The 26,071-nt window shown below is 38.7% G+C and overlaps 1 protein-coding gene across 9 annotated transcripts in view; it reads right to left on the bottom strand.

Moving 5' to 3' along the window:
* UTRN (utrophin) overlaps positions 1 to 26,071 on the bottom strand; it is a 581,880-nt gene that overhangs the window by 384,549 nt on the left and 171,260 nt on the right. For 7 of the 9 annotated variants that reach the window (XR_012433510.1, XR_012433511.1, XM_005552038.5 and 4 more), the window contains exons 19-26: positions 24,828 to 25,069; positions 24,485 to 24,665; positions 22,533 to 22,678; positions 20,998 to 21,210; positions 10,849 to 10,962; positions 9,917 to 10,072; positions 4,740 to 4,910; positions 2,372 to 2,551 (exon numbers count right to left, since the gene is read on the bottom strand). Coding sequence is in view for 7 of the 9 variants with exons in the window: in XM_005552038.5 (XP_005552095.3) it covers positions 2,372 to 2,551; positions 4,740 to 4,910; positions 9,917 to 10,072; positions 10,849 to 10,962; positions 20,998 to 21,210; positions 22,533 to 22,678; positions 24,485 to 24,665; positions 24,828 to 25,069 (1,403 nt within the window). In the remaining 2 variants the exon portion in view is untranslated. The remainder of the gene's footprint in view (positions 1 to 2,371; positions 2,552 to 4,739; positions 4,911 to 9,916; positions 10,073 to 10,848; positions 10,963 to 20,997; positions 21,211 to 22,532; positions 22,679 to 24,484; positions 24,666 to 24,827; positions 25,070 to 26,071) is intronic. The other 2 variants (XM_074037195.1, XM_005552037.4) reach the window with 1 other exon arrangement.

Genomic DNA, 26,071 nt, shown 5'->3' with positions numbered 1-26,071 from the left:
TTTAAATGTCAAAAATACAACTATATAGTTAGTAGGAAAAACAAGAGAGAAACATTATTTAGTTTGTTTTTTAAAGGCCAAGTTCACACCTGTAATCCCAGCATTTTGGGAGGCCAAGGCAGGTGGATCACCTGAGGTCAGGAGTTCAAGACTAGCCTGGCCAACATGGTGAAACCCCATCTCTACTAAAAATACAAAAATAAGCCGGGTGTGGTGGCAGGCACCTGTAATCCCAGCTATTCAGGAGGCTGAGGCAGGAGAATCGCTTGAACCTGGGAGGTGGAGGTTACAGTGAGCCCAGGCCACACCACTGCCCTCCAGCCTGGGCAACAAGAGTGAAACTCTGTCTCAAAAAAAAAAAAAAAAAAAAAAATTTTTTTGAACAAAAGAAAAATATTACTCACAATTGTAAATTTTAAAAAAATTATCTCATAGAAAATTGAAATCTCCTGGGCCCCACCCGATTCCAACTCAGAGCTAACTGAAAAAGTTTGCAATGTAGCCTTCCCAACTTTTTTCTAAGTTCATGAGGCCATATCAATATAAGAAGAAAGCCACATTTTACCAAAACTGGAGTTATACTGTTCTTACTATATTGGTTTTGATCACTCATTCCCCTCTAAGGTTTCCAGAGCAGGGACCCAGGGGTTGTGTAGTGGGTGGATACATTTATAAATTTATAATCCCTTATAAGAGGAACTTATTTGAGTGGTAAGTTTAAGAGAAAGAATTCAGCTGGATGCCTCCTGGGCTGGTCGTCTTGAATGTACTAAATGAGTGAAGGCATCTGCTGGTCTACATAAATGAGTGAAGGCACCTGCTGGTCCACACTCCATATGAAGTATGCTTACCAGATCGGGGGCAGTACATTTTTCTACAAAGGGCCAGACAGTAAATACTTTAGATTTGGGGGACACATTTGGTTCCCATCACAGATTCTTCTTGGAGGGGGTTATGTGTTGTACAACCCTTAAGAAATGTATACACTACTCTTAGTTAACCAGGTATCCAAAAACCAACCTACAAGTTAGATTTAATCCCTCAGCCAGTCCAGGTGCAGTGGCTCATGCCTGTAATCCCAGCACTTTGGTAGGCCAAGGCAGGAGGATGGCTTGAACCCAAGAGTTCAACACCAGCTTGGGCAACATAGCGAGACCCCCATCTCTATGAAAACAATAAAAAATAATTAGCCAGGTGTGGCATTGCAAAGCTGTTAGTCATAGCTACTCAGGAAGCGGGGACAGGAGAGTCACTTGAGGTTACAATGAGCTGTGATCACACCACTGCACTCCAGCACAGGTGACAGAGCAAGACCTTGTCTCAAACAAAACAAAACAAAATCCTCAGCCATAATTCGCCAACCACTGAATTAGAATAAAAGAAAAGAGTTTCTATTCCCCTATTTCTACAAGCAAAAAGCAGACCAAAAATCTGCTCAGTTGCAAGCATGACCTCTTTTCTAATGGGAAAGCAAAGATGACTCAAAGAAGATCACTCCCAAGAAGCAGATGGATCCCAAAACAAGTAGCTTTCTTACTAACTTGCCTCAATGATACATATTTATTTTAGCACAAAATTGGTTTAGAACAAGCAATGAATGAATTTACAAATGAATGAATGATCAAAGTAATGAATGAACTTAGGTTAAATATTGCAGTTGCCATTTTTTACCATTTCAGGATTTACCACAATACAAATATTTGTTTTACATTACATTGAATGTAAATTAAACTGTTGTAAATTGAAAGCCTTCTTAAATCTTCCAACAAGCAATAACAATCATACTACTATAAAAACAAACAAGCAAAACCTTACTGTTAGTTTAAAAAAATTTCATAGAATCATCTACATTTTACATGTAATGGCCAGGAAGAAAAAAGAAAGGTATTTTATCTAAGGCCCAGTAAAACAGTCACATATTTAAGTACTGTTTTTCCTTCAGATAACTCTCGAACTTTAATACCACTCAAAAGAAAATAATTCCTCTCTGTGTACTCAACCAGACAAGACAAAACAAAACAAAAGAGAGGCTTGCAATGTGCTCTGCAGTTTTTGGACTGGAACAGGCTCTACAGATCATCTGCTACATGAAAACCTGGATTGCACATATAAATAAAGTAAAGTTTGAAGATATAAAATGACTTGTCCAAGAACCTTCTGATAATTAGGGACAGATTTTGGTCTCCTATTTTTAACCCCTCTTTCATTTTTATCAAACTACTTCCCAAGAACTATTTTTCCTTTATGATCCAGAATTTGAAAGAAAAGTGAAGTTTTCTCCAAGATTTGAAAATGGCCAAAACATTACAGAGTTTGGATCTCAGAAATACATCACTGAATAATAATGATAATAATAATAATAATAATGTACCTCTAGTGTGTGGCACTTTCCTCGAATTCTGTTACAAAGAAGTTGGTAATTCTCCAGCACAACATTCAGCTCAGACGTCAACTCCTGGCCACCAGAGGGCACCTTGGCAGCTAATAACTTGATGTTGTCCTTGAGAATCTTCACTCTCACCTCCTTCTGCAACACATCCTCTTTTGCCCTCTGTTCCAAGAAAGGATGGATGAACTTGAAAAACGTCTCCCTTTCTCAGTAACCAATTTCTTTTCTTTTTTTTTTTTTCAAGAATTAAACCAAAGTTAAAACATCTGGATGATTCTAACTATCAAAACACTACATTACATAGGTAACAGTGAATGGTTCTTTGTGGGGTTTTGCTTTTGTTTTTGAGATGGAGTCTTGCTCACTGCAACCTCCGCCTCCCAGTTCAAGAAATTCTCCTGCTTCAGCCTCCCGAGTAGCTGGGATTACAGGCGCCCACTACTACGCCTACCTAATTTTCATATTTTTAGTAGAGACGAGGCTTCACCATGTTGGCCGGGCTGGTCTCAAACTCCTGACCTCAGGTGATCCACCCACCTCGGACTCCCAAAGTGCTGGGATTACAGGCGTGAGCCACTGCACCCAGCCTAGTGAGTGTTTTTGAAATAAGAATGCTAACTCTAAAATTTCACTCATGCATCCAATGTACTCAGCCCCCACAAATGTTTTCATTTCATAACAGCAGTGTTAACATAAGTTATCCCAATTATGTTTACTGACATGAAGCATTTTCAAAGTCTGGGTCCAAGATCAGAATTTAAGTGAGTGAATTTTGATTATCACTGGAGGGCTGAGCAGATTACACTGCGATAAATACATTTTCACAAAAATTGAGGTACACTATGGTAGAAGTATCTTTAAAGGTTCTCTAAATAATTTAAACTTTTTTAAAAATTCTAGAACACAGGTACATGTATCCTTCTGCTAATTAATAGCATTTCAATGATAAAGTTAGACTGAGATGATCTGATCCAGAAATAGCTGTTTCTCAGTGCTCAAGATAAACAATCTGACATTCAGGAAAACCAACCTATTAGGTTGGTGCAAACGTAATTGCGGTTTATGCCATTATTTTTAATGGCAATAAATAAAAATAAAATAGCCTTTCACTTTCCCCTTTACTTTTCTCTACTATTTAATGGTTTTGAACTTCCTTACTTTGGGGGAAAGTAATTAGGTGTAGTGGTTTTGTAAGTCTTAATGGCTGTTTGAAAGAATAAAAATAAATAAAATGTTGCCCAATCAAATATTTAAATATCATTTTTCTCAAATCTCATCTATAGCAACTTTTAAAATCCAAAGAACTACAATGCCAATAGTGTAAAGAAAGATAATAAATGAGACAATTCTTAACATGGTAGCCTATTTTAAAATACCTATGTACTGAGTATTTTTAAATCTTTCAAAAAGAGCTGCACTTACAACAAGTCTCCTGTCATATTCACTTTGATTCATGTATAGTAATGTATGAATGTCACATAATCCCTTTTTTGAAAAAAACTCTGCACAGAGATTTTTGCTTTAGTTACACTTCTAGGCAAGTTAACTTTGAGGTAAAACAGTCACTGTGTTGCTTAAGCTTATAGGGGAAAAAAGCTTTGAAAACACAATCTCCTTTGGCTTGAACACTCAAGGACAGTTGAAGCTGTGTTAGAAATTTGGGAATGATGCCCAGTTCTTTTATTATATATAAAAAAAGAGTGTTCAAGACTATCAACATAGGAGTACAAATTTACAGGAAATGTATCCAGTGAATCCAACTAATAAGAACTCCCTTGATGCATTCCTACCGCTACTCCTACCTGCTCTAATGAAACGTCGGTGTTCATATGTGCCGTAAGTATTACCTGGAAGATCAGTACAAGGAAAATAATAACAAACCTCAGACAACTTGGGAGGTCTCTTTTGTTCCCCTTGCAAAGAATAATTCTTCGTGAAAATTTTTGGAAATAGTGATGAATGCAATTAATGCCACTGGATTGTGCACTTAAAAATTAAAATGGCCAATGTTATATTTACCCCAATTTAAAAAAATGATCATTCTTCCTCACGCCCACTACCATAGGGTTTTAAATCATTCTCTGTAGCCTCCCAGAGGTCTAACTTAAAAGCCTGTCTCACAGGCCCTCATGGACTCAACTCATGGGCCAAGCCATACATGCGGACTCCTGGCTTCCTTCCCCTGCTAAAATCAGAGCAGCTACCCTGTTACACTTTTTTAATTCAAAAACCTACTGTGAAAGATGCTATGTGCACACAGTGCTTGACAGTTGGAGAGACAATTGATGGGCTGGTTTTAAAGGGAGGAGGGAGGCATGAAGTCTGTTGGCACTGGTTGTCCCCGCCTCACCTTCATCTCTTGCACAGCACTCTCAAGCTCTTCTGGTGACTTGTACTCAAAATCCCGCTCCAGGTATTCTTCCTCAGCCTGGGTCATCCATTCCTGCATCTCTGCCAAGTCTTTCTTTAGGTTCGCAGCTTTTTCTTGACTTTCAGACAACCTACTTTTTTGAGTAGCGATCTACAAAGGAAAAACCATTCCCCCAAATAAACAAATGTTAATGTGTTCAATATCAAGTTTTAGCTCTTCATATTTAAAGGCACGTGATAACTTTCCACAACAAATTGCATGCTTTAAAAATTCAGATAAAATGTCATACACTTCGTGCTAATGCTGTGGAATATAAGCAATAATGAAAATAATCTTATGACTGGAATTCTACACCACATTTGGATAATACTCTTATCTCGAAATATCTATTATAATTTTGAAAACGCATAACTGTTGACTGTAATCCCAGATGTAGGAATCTATAACAGTAAAAGCACATATATGAAGTAAATTTAATGTAGCACTGTTTATAATGAAAAAAAAAAAAAAGGAAAAACAAAAAACCTAGAAGCCGGTCAGGTTTGGTGGCTCACGCCTGTCATTGCAGCACTTTGGGAGGCCAAGGCAGGGGGATCACCTGAGGTTAGGAGTTTGAGATCAGCATGGCCAACATGGCAAAACCCCATCTCTACTAAAAATACAAAAATTAACCAGGCATGGTGGCACATGCCTGTAGTCCCAGGAAGTGGAGGCAGGAGAATTGCCTGAACCTGGGAGGCAGAGGTTGCAGTGAGCCGAGATCACACCACTGTACTCCAACCCGGGGAACACAGCAAAACTCCATCTCAAAAAAAAAAAAGCCCAGAAGCAACCAAAATGTCCATTTTCTTCTTTTTAACTGCATTTCCCATTAAGATTTCACTTTTAAAAAGCAGCGAGGGATAGGCTGCTATTAAAGATGTCATAAAACACTGCTCTGTAAAATTTTGGTTTTGATATCTACAATATTTGTATATGCCACACAGACACAAAAAAGTTACAGTAAAAAATAAATAGTTGTCTGATTCTGATTCAGTAACTTAGTTAAAAATTTCAGAGAAGTCAAGAAATATTTTCAGAGCACTCCTCCCCATAACAACAAACTGACTTCTACTGTGAGAGAAGGCATCGTTCTGCAGTCACAGTCCAACCCCTACGTGACAAGTTCAGCCTTATGCTCAAATTAAATGCTGCAGTAGTGGCCACACTGCCAGGGTCTGCTTGGCTGCTAGGCTGATAGTAGCCAAAGGCCAGCACAGGAACTGGATGGTTCTCACGGAAGTTATAAAGTTAAGCAAGAGATAGAGGCTCCAGTCCCTCTCTCCAAATAGGATCTCTGGCATAAAAATAGACAGGACCAAACAAGAGCTTTTCTTCCACTGTCCCCACAGGGTAACCAAGGAACTGGTGCCAGCAACACTCACAATCCCATTCCCAAGCCTGGCTGATCATCAGGTTAACCTGGTAAGCTTTTCATTAAAATACATGCACACACACAGAAAGAGAAAGAGAGAGAGAGAAAGATTCTTGGGCCCCACTTCCAGAAAATTCTCTGTATGTGTACTTTTTGAACACTAGTCAGCAATATAATTTTCACAGATCCAAACACAAATGAAGAAAATAAAGACACTACCACAACAACAACAAAACACCCTCAAAATTATCTTTAATTATCCTGAGAATATATACTTTCTATTTTTTGGCATTTAAATGTTCCTGTTTTACAGGATATCACGAATATAATAGACAAAATAAACTATCTTTGTTGTTGATTTGTTTTACATGCCTGTTCTTTTCGCAAAATGAAAATTTGACAAAATTGTGTTTGTCCAAAACTACTTCAACATTTGTACTAGTCAATGCAATGCAATAGTCTGGAAATGCTCTAGATAATTTTCACACCTCCTTCCTAAGGACACTTTAAATTTCCCATATATTTATTCCTGTATTTTGAATCAGCAATTCACAATGAATTCTTTGTTTTCATATTTCTGTGGGTGGATGGATGGATGGATGGATGGATGGATGGATGGATGGATGGATGGATGGATAGATCGATAAAGATACAAACTTCTAATTATCACCTTCCTTGATCCTCACTGCCACTTCCAAACCATTCTCTATGTATTTCCTCAAAAACCCCAGTTCCTTAAGGCACATGCCATCAGATTACAGCATATTGAGAAAAATTTGAATTTAGCTAGGGTAAGAGGTGAGAGTACAACATTATTAGTTTCTTAAGTGTGATCATGGTATTGTGATTTTGCAGAAGAATACCTTCATGCTTGGAGAATCATGCTAGAGTATTTAGGGCTGAAGTGTCATGATGTTTTCAATTTCCTGTTCAAAAGTACCCCAAAAAAGGGTGTGTGTGTGTGTGTGTGTGTGTGTAAAGAGAAGCGCAGAGAGAGAGAAAGCAAAGGTGATAAAACATTAGCGAGTCTCTGAATGGATGGATATACAGCTGCTCCTTTTATCATTCTTTTAACTTTTCCTTACATTTGAACGTGTTCAAAATAAGTTAGTTGGGTAAAACAACAAAAACAAAGCAAAATATTCAGTTATGCAAATATAAATTTTTCTGATACAAACATTAGCCAAAAGCATTTTATTAAGAAATATGTACTATCCACATGACTGTGGGGTATGCCTATATTTCACATTGACTTCTATTTTTCACTGCTTTGTCACTCACTTCAGCTATATATAGCCTCACTATTATTCCACTAATAAAAATCAAAGCAATCGAGACAGAATACCTCCCAGTTCTACTGTTCCATATCATTTCCTCCCTTCCATTACCATGGAGAAACCATATCTCTAGCAACATCTTCACTTAGATTGTGGATCTCACCCTTACATAATCACAGACTTCACTTGAGAAATACTCCTATCTCAATCTCTTTCTGCACCATCATGTTTTTCTAAATGAGAGGTCCTCTCATTAATATCTCTCATTTAATATCTCTCATTATAAAAAATAACAAAACCACCTCTTTGGATTCCCATCACCAGTACCCACCCATTTATCTGCTCCCCTGAAGAGAAATTTCTCAAAGTTGGTTATGCTTGGTGTCCCAGTTCCTCAGTTCCCATACCCTCCTTGACACTCTCCACTATGATTATTTTTCCCACCAGATCGCTGACCCTACTTACTCAAGGTTATTAAATGCCTCCTTCTTATCAAATTTAAAGCTTGATTTTCTGTTTTGATTGGCCCCTGCAATCCTCAGCATTAGGCACTGTGAAGTTTTCTCCACCTAGCATCTGGGACCCCACATTCCCTGTTACTGATTTTTCCTCCTTAGCTTCTAGCATCAAATTTAACCCTTCCAGAATGGTAGTCATCATTTCACCTACAACCACAAAAGCTTCTCCTTTGTTATTGCAGTAAATGACACCACAATTCACACAAAGTGGAAGCTTTGCAAAAATTCTGAGTCATGCTTGACCGTTCACTTTTTCTCCTATCACACATCCAATTCTTTCCTTAGGTCTCTTCTTTATTTTCAAACCTAGTATTTCTCATGCCCTCCATCACTACTTCTCTAGCCTCTCTAGTACATGGGGCCATCCTCTCTCTCCAAGATTGCAGTAACCTTATAAGGATTCTTTCTATTTTCATTCTTGCCTTCCCCGAGCAAACTACTCACATGAAAACTAGAGAGAGGCTGAGTGCAGTGGCCCATGCCTGTGATCTCCATGCTTTGGGAGGCTGAGGCAGGAGGATGGCTTGAAGTCAGCAGCATCTGACCAGACTGGCATCTGGTCTCAAACTGCTGACTTCAAGCCATCCTCTTGCCTCAGCCTCCCAAAGCATTGAGCCAGAACCCCATCTGTACAATTTTTTTTTTTTTTTTTAGACAGGGTCTGGCTCTTTCGCCCAGGCTGGAGTGCAGTGGTGTGATCTCAGCTCACTGCAACCTCCATCCCCTGGGCTCAAGCCACCCTCTCACCTTAGCCTCCTAAGTAGCTGGGACTATAGGCACATACCACCATGTCCGGCTAATTTTTGTAATTTTTATAGAGATAAGGTTTTGTCATGTTGCCCAGGCTGGTCTCAAACTCTTGAGCTCAGGCAATCCACCCACCTCAGCCTCCCAAAGTACTGGGATTACAAGCATGCACACTGCATCTGGCTCAAAAGTATTTATAAAATTATCTAGGCATGGTGGTGAACACCTATAGTCCCAGCTACCCAGGAGGCAGGAGGATTGCTTGAGCCCAGGAGTTCAAGCCTGCAGTAAGCAAGGATCCTGCCACTGCACTCCAGCCTGGGTGACAGAGCAAGATAGTGTTGCTAAAAAAAGGAAACAAAACAAAAAGCCAGAGTGACCTTGAAAGATCTATATCACATGTCACTTCCCTGTTCAAACCCTTCAAATTCCTTTCTGTGTAATATCATACTTGAAATAAATCCCAAGTCCTTTCCTCCAAGGCCATAGCTAATCCATCCTCTGCCTACCTCTAACCTCAAATATTCCCATTCTCCAACTCACTAACTCCTCTCTACACTGCCTTCATTCTCTATTAAACAGACAAAGTTCATTCCCACCACAGAGTTTTAAAACTTGCTATTCTCCATGCCTGAATGTTGTTATCTGAACTTTACACGGTTAATCTCTTACTTTACTCAGTTCTTTATTCAAACGTCCCCATCTCAGAAAGTCCTTCCCTGACCCTCCTATTTGAAATAACCCACCTAGCCCTAACTCCTTGCTACTCCTCCATGATATTATTTGTTATCCATCTGCCTCACTAGAATGTAAGCTCCTTAAGAGGAGTTTCTTCTTCCTTGTTCAATGCTGTACCTGCAGTGCCTAGAATGATGCTTGACAGTTGGCAACTGATTAAGAAATATTTGCTAAGTAAATAAATGGTCACACTCAAATGTTTTAGGGGTAAAGCAAGTGTCATAAATGTGTTTCAAGACAGGTTTAAGACAAGAGGGTAAGCCGTGAGCCAAACTGCACAATCAGCACCCTCTCTTAATTCAAAAAATGATGCCCTTTTTTTGCCCCAGCTTGCTACCCACGCTGGAGTTATTTTAGACCATTGTTTTTCAAACTGGATGGGTCATAATACATTTAGTCAGTTAAGAGCAGCTACAGTCTACATCTCTTGAAAACCACAGATAGCAACGTTGAGAAACTCACCTCCTTGCTAAGTTTCTCCAGTTGGGTTTGGTAGTCACTTAGTCTTGTCTGCACCCAAGTTTTTATTCCAGCAATGGGACCACTTCGAAGATTAGTCTCTATTTCCTTCATGTTTTTCAGAGATGATTCAATTGTTTCTATTTCATTAACAAATGCCTAAACACATAAAAGATGCATGTTGAGTTCATTACTATATAAGTGGATGCCATAATTATAGTTTGTCTGCTTATCTCCCTGCAAATATTATAGAAGCAGACTGCTTAAGAGTCATTAGTTCTAACTACTTAAGAAATATTGTGCCATAAGAAACTCATTTCACCTGGGTGCTTGATATAGCCATCTGACAAATTAGATCAGAAATACCTGACTCTCAGCAGGGAACAGTCTTTTAATTAATGTAGAGAAGCCTAATGATTTAACCAAATATAAACTGCATGCACTATTACTAGCAAATTCATTTTTTGGGAGGGGTTGTTTTTTCTTTATACTTTAAGTTCTAGGGTACATGTGCACAATGTGGAGTCATTGTATATTGCTTTTCTTGTGCCACATGGTGAAGATTTAAGAAAAACATACTTAACAAATGAATTTGATGAACAGATACTTCTCAAATTCATTTGTTACATTTTTTTTTTAAATCCTCACCATGTGGCACAAGAAATGCAATATACAATGACTTCTAATGAACTAAAATTGTTCTTGTTCTCTATTCTATAACCTCTCTAAATTCTATAACCATGGCCAGAAGTAAAAACATGAAGAATCTTTCATTCTTTTATTAGCTATAAAGTCATAAAAGCTTTATGATGAAAGATATTTTATCTAGATTTAATGCTATGTTATATTCTCACAATTTTAATAATAGCAGCGAAAAACATATAAAAAGAACAAAACATTATTTATGACAAATTCCCCAGATCAGCAAAACTCACAGAGCACTGGTCTAACTGCCTCTGTAGATCTGCGTTGTTTCCTCGGGCAGCCTGCTGTTTCATTAAGAAGTCTTTCACGCCATCCATCCACCTCTCAATGACTGTTGAATCAGCCTAAATCAAACACGATAACGGAGGGGGATATTACTCCATGACATTCAGTCTACTACATCTCAAGATCTACCGCCACTGGAACAAAGGCAACTTTTTAAAGCTCCGATGGTATCATTTTCACTTAGTTTATTTCTTTTTTTAAGGCTTCCAACTTTGAAAATGATTACTTTCTTCATTCTTGACTAAAATCCTCAAGAGACGACAGGCTAGTAACCATTCTAAAAATTTCCAAACACTAGCTCTTTTTGCTTAAATGCAAACAATAGGTATGATTTAAAATGCAAATTACAGGGAAAAAATGCATTTCTAAGTTTAATCAGCTATAAAATATTTTTCTCTGATATAATTTAGAAAATTTTTCTTTAAAGTTAGTAACTCAGAGCAGGAATGAACAAATAGCACGGTGGAGGGAATACAATAGACGGCTCTCATTCCTGCCGTTGGATGCCTTTTTATCTGAGAACTCAGGACAGTCACTGCTCTGCTCTATTCTTTCATCCAACATTTATTAAGCAGCTACTGTATACATAATCTAGTTACTGTGTATGGTGATAGGGGTTCAAAGACAAATGTGAAAGCAAACATTTTGCAAAGAGAAAGAGGCTTTAGAGAGAAGGTAACATTGGAACTGGGCCTTAAAGAATGCAAATAAGGGTCAGGCATAGTAGCTTACGCCTGTAATCCTAACACTTTGGGAGACCCAGGCCATGGATCACGAGGTCAAGAGATTGAGACCATCCTGGACAACAAGGTAAAATCCCATCTCTACTAAAAACACAAAAATTAGCTGGGCATGGTGGGGCGCCTGTAATCCCAGCTACTCAGGGGGCTGAGGCAGGAGAATTGCTTGAACCTGGGAGGCAGAGGTTGCAGTGAGCCAAGATCACACCACTGCACTCTAGCCTGGCAACAGAGCAAGACTCTGCCCCCCCCACCCCAAAAAAAAGAAAAATAAAAAGAGAATGCAAATAAGTAGATATAATTTGAGCTTTTGAGCTCTAATACCAAAGTCATTTCTTTCCATAGGTGGGCAACTGCCATGTTTTTCTCCAGTCTTCTGCTGATGACATGTTCCCAATTCCTTCCATGATGTCTGCAGGACATGACATCTAGGTATTGCTCACTACTCTGATCAACATGCTCTGGAATCTACATCAGTTTTTTAATGTCCTTAAAATATGCCACCCAGAACCACCTATTCTGATCCTTATAATGTTTGAATTGATCACAAAGATCTAACTAGTTTATACAAGGTTATGAGAGATTATCTCAAACACTTTGGTGAAATCAAGACTTGCCAAGAATGTTCATTTGTGAGCATTATTTGAACTAAATGAGAGAGCATCTCCAAATGTGAGATGTTATCACTCTATGCATCCAATAATCTAGTCTTCCTCCTCAGAAAGAAAAAGAAAAAAAAAGAAAAGTAGTACTTAAAGGAAATGAGTCTGGACAAGGCCTATTAGTGGTATCCCTGTTGATTCCTGGTGACCACCACATTCTTTCCTAAGCACATATAAAGATCTCTAGTCGGTTATTTATCTTACAGTTTGGCTAGGAACTGACATCAAACTTACTTTATAGCTTCAGCTTCTAAAAACTAATGTGTCCTCTTAATTAGGACATTTCTCCATCTCCATTTTTCTGGTAATTTCTCACAAGTTTATGGCATGACTGACCCTGAGATCATGGGTAAAAATCCCACTTGGGATGCAGATTTATGCATCTGGAGGAACTCTGAGTGTTTTTGCGTGTGGTCCTTAGTTCAGGCTCTAAAGCACTCTCAGTAATGACTATTCTATACTTTCTAGTTTTGAAGGCCATTCTCTGATGAAGATGGCAAGTAAAAAGTGCTTATCTAGCTAGGTTTCTCTGTGTGTCCTCCATTAATATTACACCATCCTGTTTAAGCACCTCTGCATCTAGTTTATTCTTGGCACAGTTTTGAAAGCCATTTCAGTCCCATTGCACACTTTCCCCAAGCTGCTTCCTCCTCTCTTCTCCAGTCTGTCTGACATGATTCCATAGGTCCATGCTACCCTTATATATTTTCAGTTGGTTACAGGTCATTTCTGTGTTTGCTCCAGCATTTCAAGATCTTAGCATAGAAGGCATCTTGGGAAGACATGCTCAGAGCGGGTAGAGTGGGGCATCCAAAAAAGACAGAAGTGCAAAAAGAGAGAAAGTGTGAAGACATTCATAGAGTTCATAAAATACGACTTTAAAAATTCTCGCTTAACTTGTCACCACAGATTCCTGCACTGCTAATCTCCATTCTGCACTGTTAAAGAATGCATTACTGGGGCCAGGCGTGGTGGCTCATGCCTGTAATCCCAGCACTTTGGGAGGCTGAGGCAGGCAGATCACGAGGTCAGGAGATTGAGACCATCCTGGCTAACATGGTGAAACACCATCTTGACTAAAAATACAAAAAAAATGAGCCAGGCATGGTGGCGGCGCCTGTAGTCCCAGCTACTTGGGAGGCTGAGGCAGGAGAATGGCGTGAACCTGGGAGGCGCAGCTTGCAGTAAGCCGAGATCACGCCACTGCACTCAAGCCTGGGCAACAGAGCAAGACTCTGTCGCAAAAATAAAAATAAAAAATAAAATAAAATTTAAAAATGCATTACTGCTATATAACTGGGAAATTCATTAACTGTACTTTGAATGAGGAAAAATGATGGTCTCCTCAGCCAAAAATTTTCAAAGTGCATATGGAAGCATTATATTTCAAGGAGGTTTTAACCACAATTGGCTTTGACTTGACAAAATGGCCTTAACTACTCCAGTCACTGGCATATGAGGAAGTTTTATGGACTTGACTGCCTTCCTTCCTCCCTCCTTCCCACACTCTCTCTGACACACACAGACCCATGAGGGAACACACATTTCACATGTATCTGTTCCTATTCTCCCTCTTAAACTTCGACGTGAGAAAAAAGAGAAAAGCAACAGACAGACAAGCCATGTAGGCCAATGGATCATCCCAACAGTGAGGAAAGGAATAGAAAGGAATCTGTACACACTGTAATATTTTCACTACTAAAAATCCTGCATGTAATTCTTACCATGCTGTGTTCTAAAAGAGACAGTGTGCCCAAATAAAGAAATTCTAAGGTCTGACTACCAAGCTCAACACCTGCCTAGCCATGGGGCTTTGAGAAACTAATTTTTCTTTGAGCCTTAGTAACTCATCTGTAAAATTAGAATCATAACAACTATCTTGTCTGGTTGTTCTGAAAAACAGAGATTCCCACATAGAAGAATGCACTAAATGGTAGTGATTATTATACTAAGATCTACAAAACTAACTCCTTTATTATTACCAAGATTAAGACCATAAGAGTTACCACATCCAAGTTTTGGTGTTTATGTCCCATTAGAGGAACCACAGGAATGAACCGACAAGATGAGCACGTGTTTGAGTAAGCATCGATTTCACTTTTTTAATTGCTGCCAACATTAATGCTTGTTCTATCCTGTAACTGTTTCAAACCGCTACTGCTTATATATCTGGCCAGACCTGGCCAAATACAGCTCATGGGAAGGAATCGGTACAGAAGGAAAGGCCCACCCTTCAGAAGTGCTTAGCAGCTGCTTGACACGGCACGGGAAGGGTTATAAGTCCCGAAGATCAATGCTGTGAGGGTGAAGGCAGGAGACAGGGAGCTCTGCTCTGCCTTCCATTCTCCCTATCCTATCTCCTCTTTGCCTAAGCAAAATATTGTCACAGTCAACCTGTAGCAGATGTTTCCTGTGCTTTTCAAACATACCAAAAGGCAGTTCATCTTTAAGACAATTCCACAGCAAAGAGGTTGGTTACAAAGATCGTGGAACAGCTCACATGAAAATAGTGTTTCTCTGTCCATTTAAAAATTACCCAGCTGATGCACTTAAAGGCTTCTGATCTACAATAATGATGATTTTTTTTCTTCACCTCCATCTGCTTACAGAACACACACACATTTTTTTTTTTTTTCTTTTGTTTTTTTGAAACGGAGTCTCACTCAGTCAGTGGTCCAGGCTGGAGTGCAGTGGCGCGATCTCGGCTCATTGCAAGCTCCGCCTCCTGGCGTGAACTCATTGCAAGTTCACGCCATTCTCCTGCCTCAGCCTCCCGAGTAGCTGGGACTACAGGCGCCCGCCACCACGCCCGGCTAATTTTTTTGTATTTCTTAGTAGAGACGGGGGGGTTTCACCGCGTTAGCCAGGATGGTCTCGATCTCCTGACCTCGTGATCCGCTCGTCTCGGCCTCCCAAAGTGTTGGGATTACAGGCTTGAGCCACCGCGCCCGGCCAACACACACACTTCTTTAAGGGACTTCAGTTCTTATAAACCAAAACAAAATATAAAAACTGCTAGTAAATTTCTAAAGCAAAATGTCATTATTTCACATGCAAAAAGAAATAAACTAAGTACTAATCTGGGGCAGCCATTTCTCATTCCTGTTTTTACTCACAAATATTCAAATAAATATAAAATTACTAATACAGTATTTTTTGAAAATCAAAATATCAAATATTCTAGTTTGGAAGGGTCAAAGTCTACACGGACCACCACTGCTCAAAAGCAATGATTTCTAAGCATTTCACCTGGGCAACACCCTGCTATGGGATCACAGAAAAGGAACTGCAAGGTCATTAAAACAATTCCTTTGATCCTGACTCACATCGTCTCCCACCCCCAATTCTGTCAGCTAAGGATGGAGGTAATTTAAAGCTTGGTAAATCTGGATTTAAGACAGTAAGATTCCAAGGTACACAACTACCTCCAGAGACTTGATTACAGCTAAATTCTTGGAATTTTTTTTGCTCCTCCCCCATCTGTTGGAATGTCCACAGCTTTTTAAGACATAGACCAGAAAAAAAAAAAAAAATACTGTGAAGCCAGAATTAAAACAGTAATTTAAGGTAGCAAGGTTCCTATTTTGTTTCACTTTATAATATTCAATAACCTCAAAATCACAACCTTGAAAATGTGCTCTCTCACTTAGTAGGGAAGATAAACAATGACATTGCTACTACACTTATTTATCAAAAACTAATAAAGTCCTTAAATCTAAGGTAGGGAATATATGAATATTCCCTTCAGTAAAGTAAAATGTGTTCACAAATAAGAAAAAAAAAAAAAAACCCTTATGAGAAATCAATTATATATTACCTAAACAGGGTTAAATCATCTGTACTAATATTACTCTTAGAAAGTATTGCATTTTTACCCTAAAATGCTTTTCAAAGTACTTTTAAAACCTGGTTCTGCCTGTTGGAGCTCCAGCACCCCCGCTTCCAGATTCCAGGTCAGAGCAAGTCCATTCATGTGTGCCTTTGACTGTTCAACAATCGAAGGAAGAGGCATGACTACACAGGTGTCCTGCCACTTAGGATAACCAGGCATTTAGACTGTATCAATCCACTCTCACTAGAGAGGCCCGACACATCAATTACATTCACATCTGCTAACTTGCTCTACGCCTGACGGGGAGCCAACCCTCAAAGAGCTCATGCCTAGTGGGAGGAGAGACACACACTTCTCACCATAATAAAAGACGGCCTGAGATGGGTCGTGAAGGTGTAAATGACACGCAGTTGAATCACAGAGGAGGGAATGATTATCTAGCTGTGGGTGTAGTGATGAGCTGGGCTGAAGACAGATGAGCAGAGAGGAGGAGGAGGATGTGAATTCCTAGCAAGTATGCGACATTTCCAGAGAAAGGCTATAGTCTAGGGTGGTCTTTGGTGACCCACTGTATTCTCCCCACCTGATTCAGCTCACAGTGGAGATGCAGGGAGGGCTTCAGGGCAAGAAAGGGACATTTTGTATTAATGGCACTTTGTATTAACTTGTATTAATAGTGAAGACAACCAGATCCTTTCAGAAGTACACCTCTTGTATTGGTGTGAAAGATGAATTCTAGAGAGAAGAGACAGGAAGTGGGGGTCAGATTTAAAGGGTAATGAAATTGTCAGGGCAAGAGATTGCAGGAGAGCCTGAACCCAGAAGGAAGGGGTTGGAGGAGGAGCCTGAAAAGACAGGAGCGCTGGAAAATAGAAGACAGTTTGGTGTGTGCCTTGGGGGCATCTTTCATGATTTCCCAGTTATACACACGGCAGAAGCTCTTGAATAAGGAAAAGGAAATACATAATATGAAATACCTTGCAGCCCCTAATTCCAAAGATATTACTGCTGGTGAGGAGAGATCTATAAGCAGCCTCTTAGGATTTTATAATATTTTATCCCTATGATTCACAGGAAAATCCAGTCAGTAAAATCAATAATGGAAAAAAGAAATACCCATTTCATGTATTTTCAAATGTTTTGTCACCTGGAAGGGGTACAGTAGTTTATAAAAGTAACAATGAATATTTTACCTCGTAAGTACCAGAATGGAGGTTATTGCTTTGGCATGGCACAAATAAAAATAATTTAAGAATGTATTTGGGCATGACACAATGAGTAAGAATATGTAGGTCCAATCGCTACATGCACAAAAGGAACCAGCCATGGAGACAAAGGAAATGCAGGCAAAAGAGGAAAAACACTATGATGCCAACAAATAACAGAAAACTAAAATTTGCACACAACTAACAGCCACTTACAAACATTGAAGGATAGCAGAAAAAAGCAAGCACATAGCCACGAAAACACCTTCAAAGTTTAAATGTGCTGTATCAATGAAAGATGTTATTAAGTAGTGGGATTCACTTCCGAACTCTATCTGGACTATAGATTTAAATGTACCTCACAGAGTTCCAATATCATTTGTTTCCATAGTGTGGGGAAAAATTATAAGAATTAGCAATATTTGTCCATTTTTCTTGTCCAATTTCAATGTACAAGGATCCACTGTTAATATTAGCTGCCCCCAGGAAAGAAAATGGTATTGGGGAAGAATAGGAACTCTAAATGTTCGCTGTAAGTATTTCTGTGTTATTCAATTTCTTCCCAATGTGTAGGCTTCAAATGCTACTCATATATGAAAAATGCATTTTAAAAATAAACAAGTCAACTATTTTATTCCTATGAAACATTATTATGAATTGGCATTGAATCTAAAACCTACTGTGCTTCATGCCTTAAAGACAAAAATAATTAAATGCCTAAAAAATTATCTATCAGGTCATTGAAAAAGGGAAAACAATGATAATCAGCAAGTAAATATTTATTATAATTATCTAATAATTTGAGGGCTGGAGCTTAAAGTTTTCCCAAGTAAATCATGAGTAGTTAAGTAACCAGCAATTCCTGTAAAGCAAAAAAAGGAGTTTTCTTATGAATTTAAAATAAAACATGTATTTCAATGAAAGAGTTGTACAATTAAGAAATACAGACACTGTATTCCTTAACTATAATCTTGCAGTTAGTACACAAGAAGCAAATAAAAAAATAACTGGACATTACAAATCTGCTACTGTAACAACAAACACTTAAATATCCAGACGCATATAGTTTATGTTGGATATTTTTAATGGAAATAAATATTTAGCACACACTCCAAGTGACCACTTTTCATGCCTGGATTTGCTACATTAATAGCAACAACCCACCAAAGCCTAAAGCTGGATTACTATAACCACAGGACTCTTTTGTGTTTTGAGAGAATATTTATTCTCATTAAGCTCCATATTGAAATATTAGCATACATTTAGCTAACCCTAAGATACACTTTTAAGAGGCAGAAGAAGACTAACCCTGAGGTTAATCTCCATTTACACTTGGGACTTAAATCTGAAAACAAAGGGATGATCTTTTGAAAAGATGGGAAATGTTTAAGCGGCATTGCTAAACGTTGGCACTACTGACATTTGGGACCAGATGATTATTTTGGTGGGAGGCTGTCCTGTGCATGGTGGGATGTTTAGCTGCATCCCTGGCCTCTACCCACTGGAAGCCTTTTCCCAGAGTTCCGACAGCAGAAATGTCTCCAGAAATTTACAAGTATCCTCTGGAGGGTAAAATCACCCCAGCTGAGAATCACTGATAATCCAATGCTGGGACCATAACCAAAAATTTTAGAATTATAGAAAAGGTCAATGCTCATTTTGAAAGCTGGAAACAATTACAACTGATAATACACGATGAGAAGTGAGACCATCACAAAGCATAATAGGCCAGGCGCGGTGGCTCATGTCTGTAATCCCAGCATTTTGAGAGGCTGAGGAGGGCAGATCACCTGAGGTCAGGAGTTTGAGACCAGCCTGGCCAACATGGTGAAACCCCGTCTCTACTAAAAATAAAACTTTAGCCAGGTGTAGTGGCATGTGCCTGTAGTCCCAGTTACTCGGGAGGCTGAGGCAGGAGAATTGCTTGAACCCGGGAGGCTGAGGTTGTAGTGAGCCAAGATCGCACCATGGCACTCAAACGTAGGGCAACAGAGTAAAATTCCATCTTAAAAAAATAAATAAGTAAATGAGTCAAAAATACTAAGCCACACAAAACACATTTCTCTCCCTAATTACTGGTTTATTTGAATGAGATCTCCATCAAGAACTGCAGGTTACACCTAGAGAAAAACTACCTCCTGTCACTACAATCACACACAGCTACCCACACATACACACAACCCCTCCATCTGTGTCTTCTGCTGATCATTCATTGGAACTACCCATTAGTTCCTAAGTCAAAGAACGCTCCTCCAAATTCAGTGGTGACCACTCAGGGAATCTGGCTGGATCCCTTCCACACTAATCTGTGAGGTCTTCCAGCTCCTCTTCTACCACGTGTTCTCTGACTTTGATTTTCAAAACATACATTTTCATTAATTTTGTCTTCACTTTCAATCTTTGCACTTTTTTGGGGGCAACATTCCTTCTGCAAATTTGCTTAGCATCTAAATCCAAATCTATATATATTTACATGTAGATCCAAATATATATAGATTTGGATTTAGATTCTATATATAGACGTATATACATATATACACACATACATATACGTCTATATATAGACATATACATACATACATATACATATACATACATACATATACATCTATATACAGAGAGAGAGATATAGCTCTATATTTGGATCTATATATAGAGAGATATAGCTACACATATTTGGATTTAGCTTCCAAGGGAATCTCTCTCTCTCAGTATATAGATATATAGAGATATAACTAAATCTAAATCTCCTATTGCTAATTTCATTTCATTCATTGAAAAATATTGATTGGATGCCTTCTCTGTGCCAGGCATTGCTCTCATTAAGAGTACATCTTGGTATACATCAGTGAATAAGAAATTTCAAAAAGACAAAGATCCCTGACTGATGGGGAAAAAAAAGAAAAAAAGACCAAGGTAAGGAGTCACTGGGAGGATAGGAAGCCTTGCAGGGAGAGAGTGTGATTGGTTCATTCTCCACCCAGAACTTTCCTATTAAAATACCAGGTGACCTGGAACCTCTGCTTCTCCATTTTTCTTATGGGCAGAATGTTAAAATCCAACCTGTCCTATCTGACACTGACTTCTATTGACATTGACTCTCTCCTTATATGTCCTCACATTTATCCCTTCCTCTTAAACTTTATCACTGCTGCATCTGTCGACATTTTCAGTTGTAGTGAAGGATCCTGCTTCTGCATTTTCATGTCCCTGGAACTATTTGCCTTCCCACTCTCTCTGACTTTTGACTTCAAATGTCAAAAACCTGCAAAAAGTAGTTTCAAGTCCTCAGCAATTTACTACTACTTGGGCTATTACTACCACCCCAACCAAGTTACCACTATAATCTAATCAACAGTCTGTATTTCACACAGACCCTCCATGCCTGAAACATTATTCTGACCATTTTTAAGCTATTTTCTCTTATCTTCAAGGTCCAGTTTACTCTACTTTTGACTTTGCTTCCAGGCAAAAGGAAATAAATGTGCTCTCCAGCACATTAAAAGTACATCTTTGATAAGTCCCAACTTAAATACATAATAAATGTGGGTCTAGAAAGAATGTAAAATATTCAAATAATAAATATGTGAATCTTACAAGACAATTACTATTTACTCTGTAATAAACTTAAACTCCCAGTGGCCTCTGGATTTACCTCAAAAGCTCTGAGTTTGAGAGTAATTTCTTCAAGCAAATGCAGATCTTTGGAAACCAAGACCTTTAGCTTGTTCCACTTTCCTTGCACATCATCAAATTCTTGTTTATATAATTTTTCTACATCAGGATGAACATTTTTCTCCAGAGCCTTTGTTTCTTCTGCAAGTTTATGTAATGTAGGTTTCTGATTCTCAAGGATTTCATCAAGGGCCTAGAAAATGTTTTAAAATATTAAAAACATGCACAACAATGTGTCTGCACAGATAATAGTAAAATGGGCTATATAAAGTCAAAAGTCACTTTAAAATGCATTAGAAAGAATTTTTATCTAAAAAGAACAGTGGGTGGGAGTGTAAATTAGTTCAACCATTGTGGAAGACAGTGTGGTGGTTCCTCAAAGACCTAGAACCCAAACCAGAAATACCATATGACCCAGCAATCTTACTGGGTATATATCCAAAGGAATACAAATCATTCTCTTATAAAGATACATGCACACTATGTTCATTGCAGCACAATTCACAATAGCAAAGACAAGGAATCAACCCAAATGCCCATCAATGATAGACTAGTTAAAGAAAATATGGTACATATACACCATGGAACACTATGTAGCCATAAAAAGGAACAAGATCGTGTCTTTTGCAGGGATATGGAAGAGCTGGAAGCCATTATCCTCAGCAAACTAATGCAGAAACAAGCAAACAAAAAAAACAAATACTGCATATTCTCACTTATAAGTGGGAGCTGAATGATGAGTGCACATGGACACATGGTGGGGAACAATACACACTGGGGTCTGTTGGAGGGTGGGGTATGGTAGGAGGGAGAGCATCAGGAAGAAGAGCTAATAGATCCTGGGCTTGATACGGAGTGCAGCAAACTACCGTGACAACACGTTTACCCATGTAACAAACCTGCACATCCTGCATGAGTACCCCTGAACTTAAAATAAAAGTTGGAAATCAAAAAACAAAACAAAACATGAACGACTCACAAAAAAATAGGCATAATCATAAAAATTAAAGCTTTTTCTTCATGAGTTGTGTGTGAGCAATACAATGTATTCTCAACACTAAACACCGAGGGAATGGCACAGCAAGTGTGGGCCAAGTGTGCAGTGCTCAGTGGCTGCTCTCCTTTTCATCTGATAAAATAGTGCAGAGCCATAAAGCTGCTCAACTAAATGACCAGGGCAATACTCCTATTCGATGCAGAAAAAAGTATACATCAACACATTGACTGATAGTCCTCATTTCATTAAAGATAGTTTAGCAGATTATGAACAGGTTGAGAACTTTAAGCTAATCACAGCAGAAGGAGAAAATATGCTTTTCTTCTATGAAAAAATATTTAACAACTGTATTTTCTTTTATGTGAGGTCAAACTAACCCTCAAATCATACATAAATTTTTGGACCAGTGATGAACAAAACTGACCAATTGTTTTTAATCTCTGATAAAACTTTTCAAAATATGTAAGAGGAGATATTAGAAGAAGCACTAGAGTTCTAACACGGAAAATATATGTTACCTTTTTTTCTTGCAGGGCCTTCTCCACCTTGGCAGGATCATTAAGGACACTCAGAGATGCCTGGGCCTTATTTTCTGAATCATTTAGCACAAATTTCAGTGTTTTCAATGTTTCCAGATATGCATGTCCAGGTTGGCCCTTCAGTTCTGTTGATTTAAAAATATTTAATTTGAGAAAATCATGTTAGGAACCCAATATGATTACACAGACCATTATCCTAAATGAATTCCAATACATGGCAAAGGAGACCCCATGATTAAAATGTAAAAGGACCTCTGTTAATAACATAGATCATTCCATTGGCATTTCTGAGAGTCAGACAGTGACTTCATTCCTGCGGATGTTGACATTTGAAATATTAACTAACCCACTATAATTTTTCTTCATTTCTTTATGATGAAATGTCTCTCTGAAGATGGAACAACAATGCCCCTTTTGTCCCATATAATCTCCTCTTCCTTAGCAGCTACACAAAGAATAAAAGAAAGCAAAGATCCCGTCAACCAGTCTTGCTGTTAAGCTCCGCCATATAGACAAACCCATCTATGGAGTGGAGGAGATTATATGGAAATACTGCCACCATGCTGCCCAGGTACCCTGAGAAATAATGACTGAACAGCCAGCTGGAACAGTGCCTACCTGAGTCAGTAACGTAAAAATCTCGTAGAAGTAACACTTATGTGGAAAGAAAGTGAGTTCTCTTGAAGCACAAAGAGGTGAAATCAACTAGCAGCAAAAGTTAAACTGCCTACTGATCCTTGTCAAAAGTGAAAGCATAGTTTGTACCAATAAGTGGAGAAAGAGGTACCCTCAAAAGATTTACTTCACATAACTGAATTCAAGGAACAAAGACACACTGTCCTGATGCACTTTCGGAAGAAAGGCAGCACAACACATTTGCCTAGCATGTACACATACAGGTACTTCCAGTCATCACACAATCTACAATTGCTGAAGTTAGGCTGGGTTACATGTGGAGCTTTTCAGTGTGCACTACCCAAAATAATAATGCACAATGCAACACAGTTCCTAACTCAAATGGCAGCTAGGAAGTAAACAGTGTAACGTAAGAGGAAAGAGCTTTCAAAACCTTTAACAGTGAACCTTCCAAAACCAAGTGTATTCCAAAAGTAAGAACTCTAAAATTTGTCTGAATTTGATAGTGGAATACGATTTCTTTTAAAAGAGACTACGGGACTGCTAAAACTTTAACTATTTTGAGGAAACAGAAGTAAGGGATCATTCATTTTAATCCTGCTAGCAATGATATTAAGTGGCCTCCTCAGCCAAAGGAAGAAATTGCACCTGTTTCTTTAAAAAAAAAAAAAAAAAAAACTATTTACAAATCATTACATCCAGGTCAGGTACAATGGCTGACTGACACCTGTTATCCCTGTTATTTTGGGAGACTAACACCTGTTAATTTGGCTAATACCTGTTATTTTGGGAGGCTGTTATAACACCTGTTATAATGGCTAACACCTGTTATTTTGGGAGGCTGAGGTGGGAAGATCACTTGAGCCCAGGAGTTCTAGACTAGCATGAGCAACATGGCTAGACCCTGGCTCTACTAAAAATAAAAAACCAGCCAGGCATGGTGGTGCATGCCTGTAGTCCCAGCTACTCAGTAGGCTGAGGCGGAAGGACCACTGAAGCCCAGGAGGTCAAGACTGCAGCTATGATTGCACCACTGTACTCCAGCCTGGATGACGGAGTGTATCCTACTGACACAATTTTAGAGCACATGAAACTTATCTATATATTTACAAAAAGGTGTGAATCTGGAAAAGAATCTGAATACAGGAGACTTTAAGACTTTGAACAATACAGGCACAACGGAAAATGGAGAAGGTTGGTGCAAAGCAAGCAAGTGTACTCAAGTTCTAAATGTCGGGAGTCATGTTTAAATTAAGGCAAACTGAGAGAGGAGATATTAAAATTGTTGGGTTTACCATTCTCTAGCTGTTGTTGACGATCCTTTAAAGCCTGTTGTACAGCTTGGTAGCGGCCCAGAAAGCTATCGAAGCCCCGCTGGACAAAATCTGGGGCAGAAGGCTGAGACTTCAGGGCCGAGCAGCTTGCACGCGCCATTTCAATTTTGGGGTGGAGGCCAAGAAGATTTGTCAATTCCCGCTAAGGAAGAGAAAATATGGTCACATAACTCACTGAAGATGAACATCCTCACAGGGAGTTAATCAGGGCAGCATTAACTTGAAGTTCATGATACAAGAAGCCCTCCTTAACTCTGGGACTGCACACAGAATTCCTCCATGTTCCAGACAGTTGGCTCCTTACCTGACAGGAATCCTTCAAGCTTGGCAAGGACTGCCAGGAAGATTCAGAAACGGAAGTGTGTTTTACCCACTCCTCCTTTGTCTTGATGACCTTTTCAAGCTCATCGAGCTGCTTGAAATAAGCATTTATATCTTCCTGTAGCTGAATTTTTCTTTCCAGATCTTTCAAATGTTGAGATACATTCTTCCATTCTGATAAAACCTTCTCCAGAACATTTTTTATCTCTTCAGTAGGAAGGCCTTCTATGCAGTCATGAAAAACAAGCAAACAGTCTATATATTACAAAATGCGTCTTGAATTTATTCTAAACATTCTAACATTCAGAATAGTTAGGCAATGTCACACATAATGATCACTTTCTTAAGTCCCTTTTAATACAACAACAAAAATGTATAATGATGCACTTAAAAATAATTACGCTTATTTCAATTCCTTGACCAAAGAAGGAAGACATTTTAAAATAACGATTCAGGAGCAGTGCGGCTATTGCAAAGGGCACATCAGTAGAACTTCAGCCACTGCCCTTTCTAGGTAATATATGTTTCCATCCATACCAGGCTTCCACTCTGCTAGTTTATCACCTGAGCCACTGAAATAAGATCAACTACCTTGATCTGTCTAGGCCCCTGACTTCAGAAAGAAGACCCTTTGTCCTAAGAAAAAAAAAACAGCTGGCTAGAAAAACTAGGAGGCAGTTCAAGTCTTGGTGACCAAAGCATAGTGTCGTATAAATTAAGAAATGAATGGCGAGAATGCCTTATGCTGGGAAGCAACCTGGTGAGTGCAGGAATATTAAGCCAGCAGCCAGGCTCTAGAAGCATCACAAGCCCATTGGAAACCTTGCACATAAATAAGCAAATACCAAAAGACTGAGGCAGCAATAAGATGATCTACTTTAGAAACACATCAGGGAAAACAATGCCACCATTTTTATTACTGAAATCTTATCATTTTATTTGTCAGATATTTTTGAAAATTAGAGAATGTTCCTAAAAATAATAAAGTTATATATTATAATAGACTTTATCATAGTCCTTCCCTTAATCTAAAATACCTTCAAATCCTCTAAAATGACTATGAAAAAGTCTGGGAAATCTTCACAGGAATCTTTCTATTAAGAGGAGAACATGCGTACTGAAAGGATGGCTTCACATTTTTACTGAGTAGGAAGGCAATAAACAATCCTGCTTTATAAACATATATAATCAAAACCCAGGATAATGAGAGCTTGAACTAAAAAAAAA

This window comes from Macaca fascicularis, chromosome 4 (assembly GCF_037993035.2).
Source record: "Macaca fascicularis isolate 582-1 chromosome 4, T2T-MFA8v1.1".
In the NCBI taxonomy this organism is placed as follows: Eukaryota; Metazoa; Chordata; class Mammalia; order Primates; family Cercopithecidae; genus Macaca; species Macaca fascicularis.
This window is presented reverse-complemented; position numbering and strand designations above follow the sequence as displayed.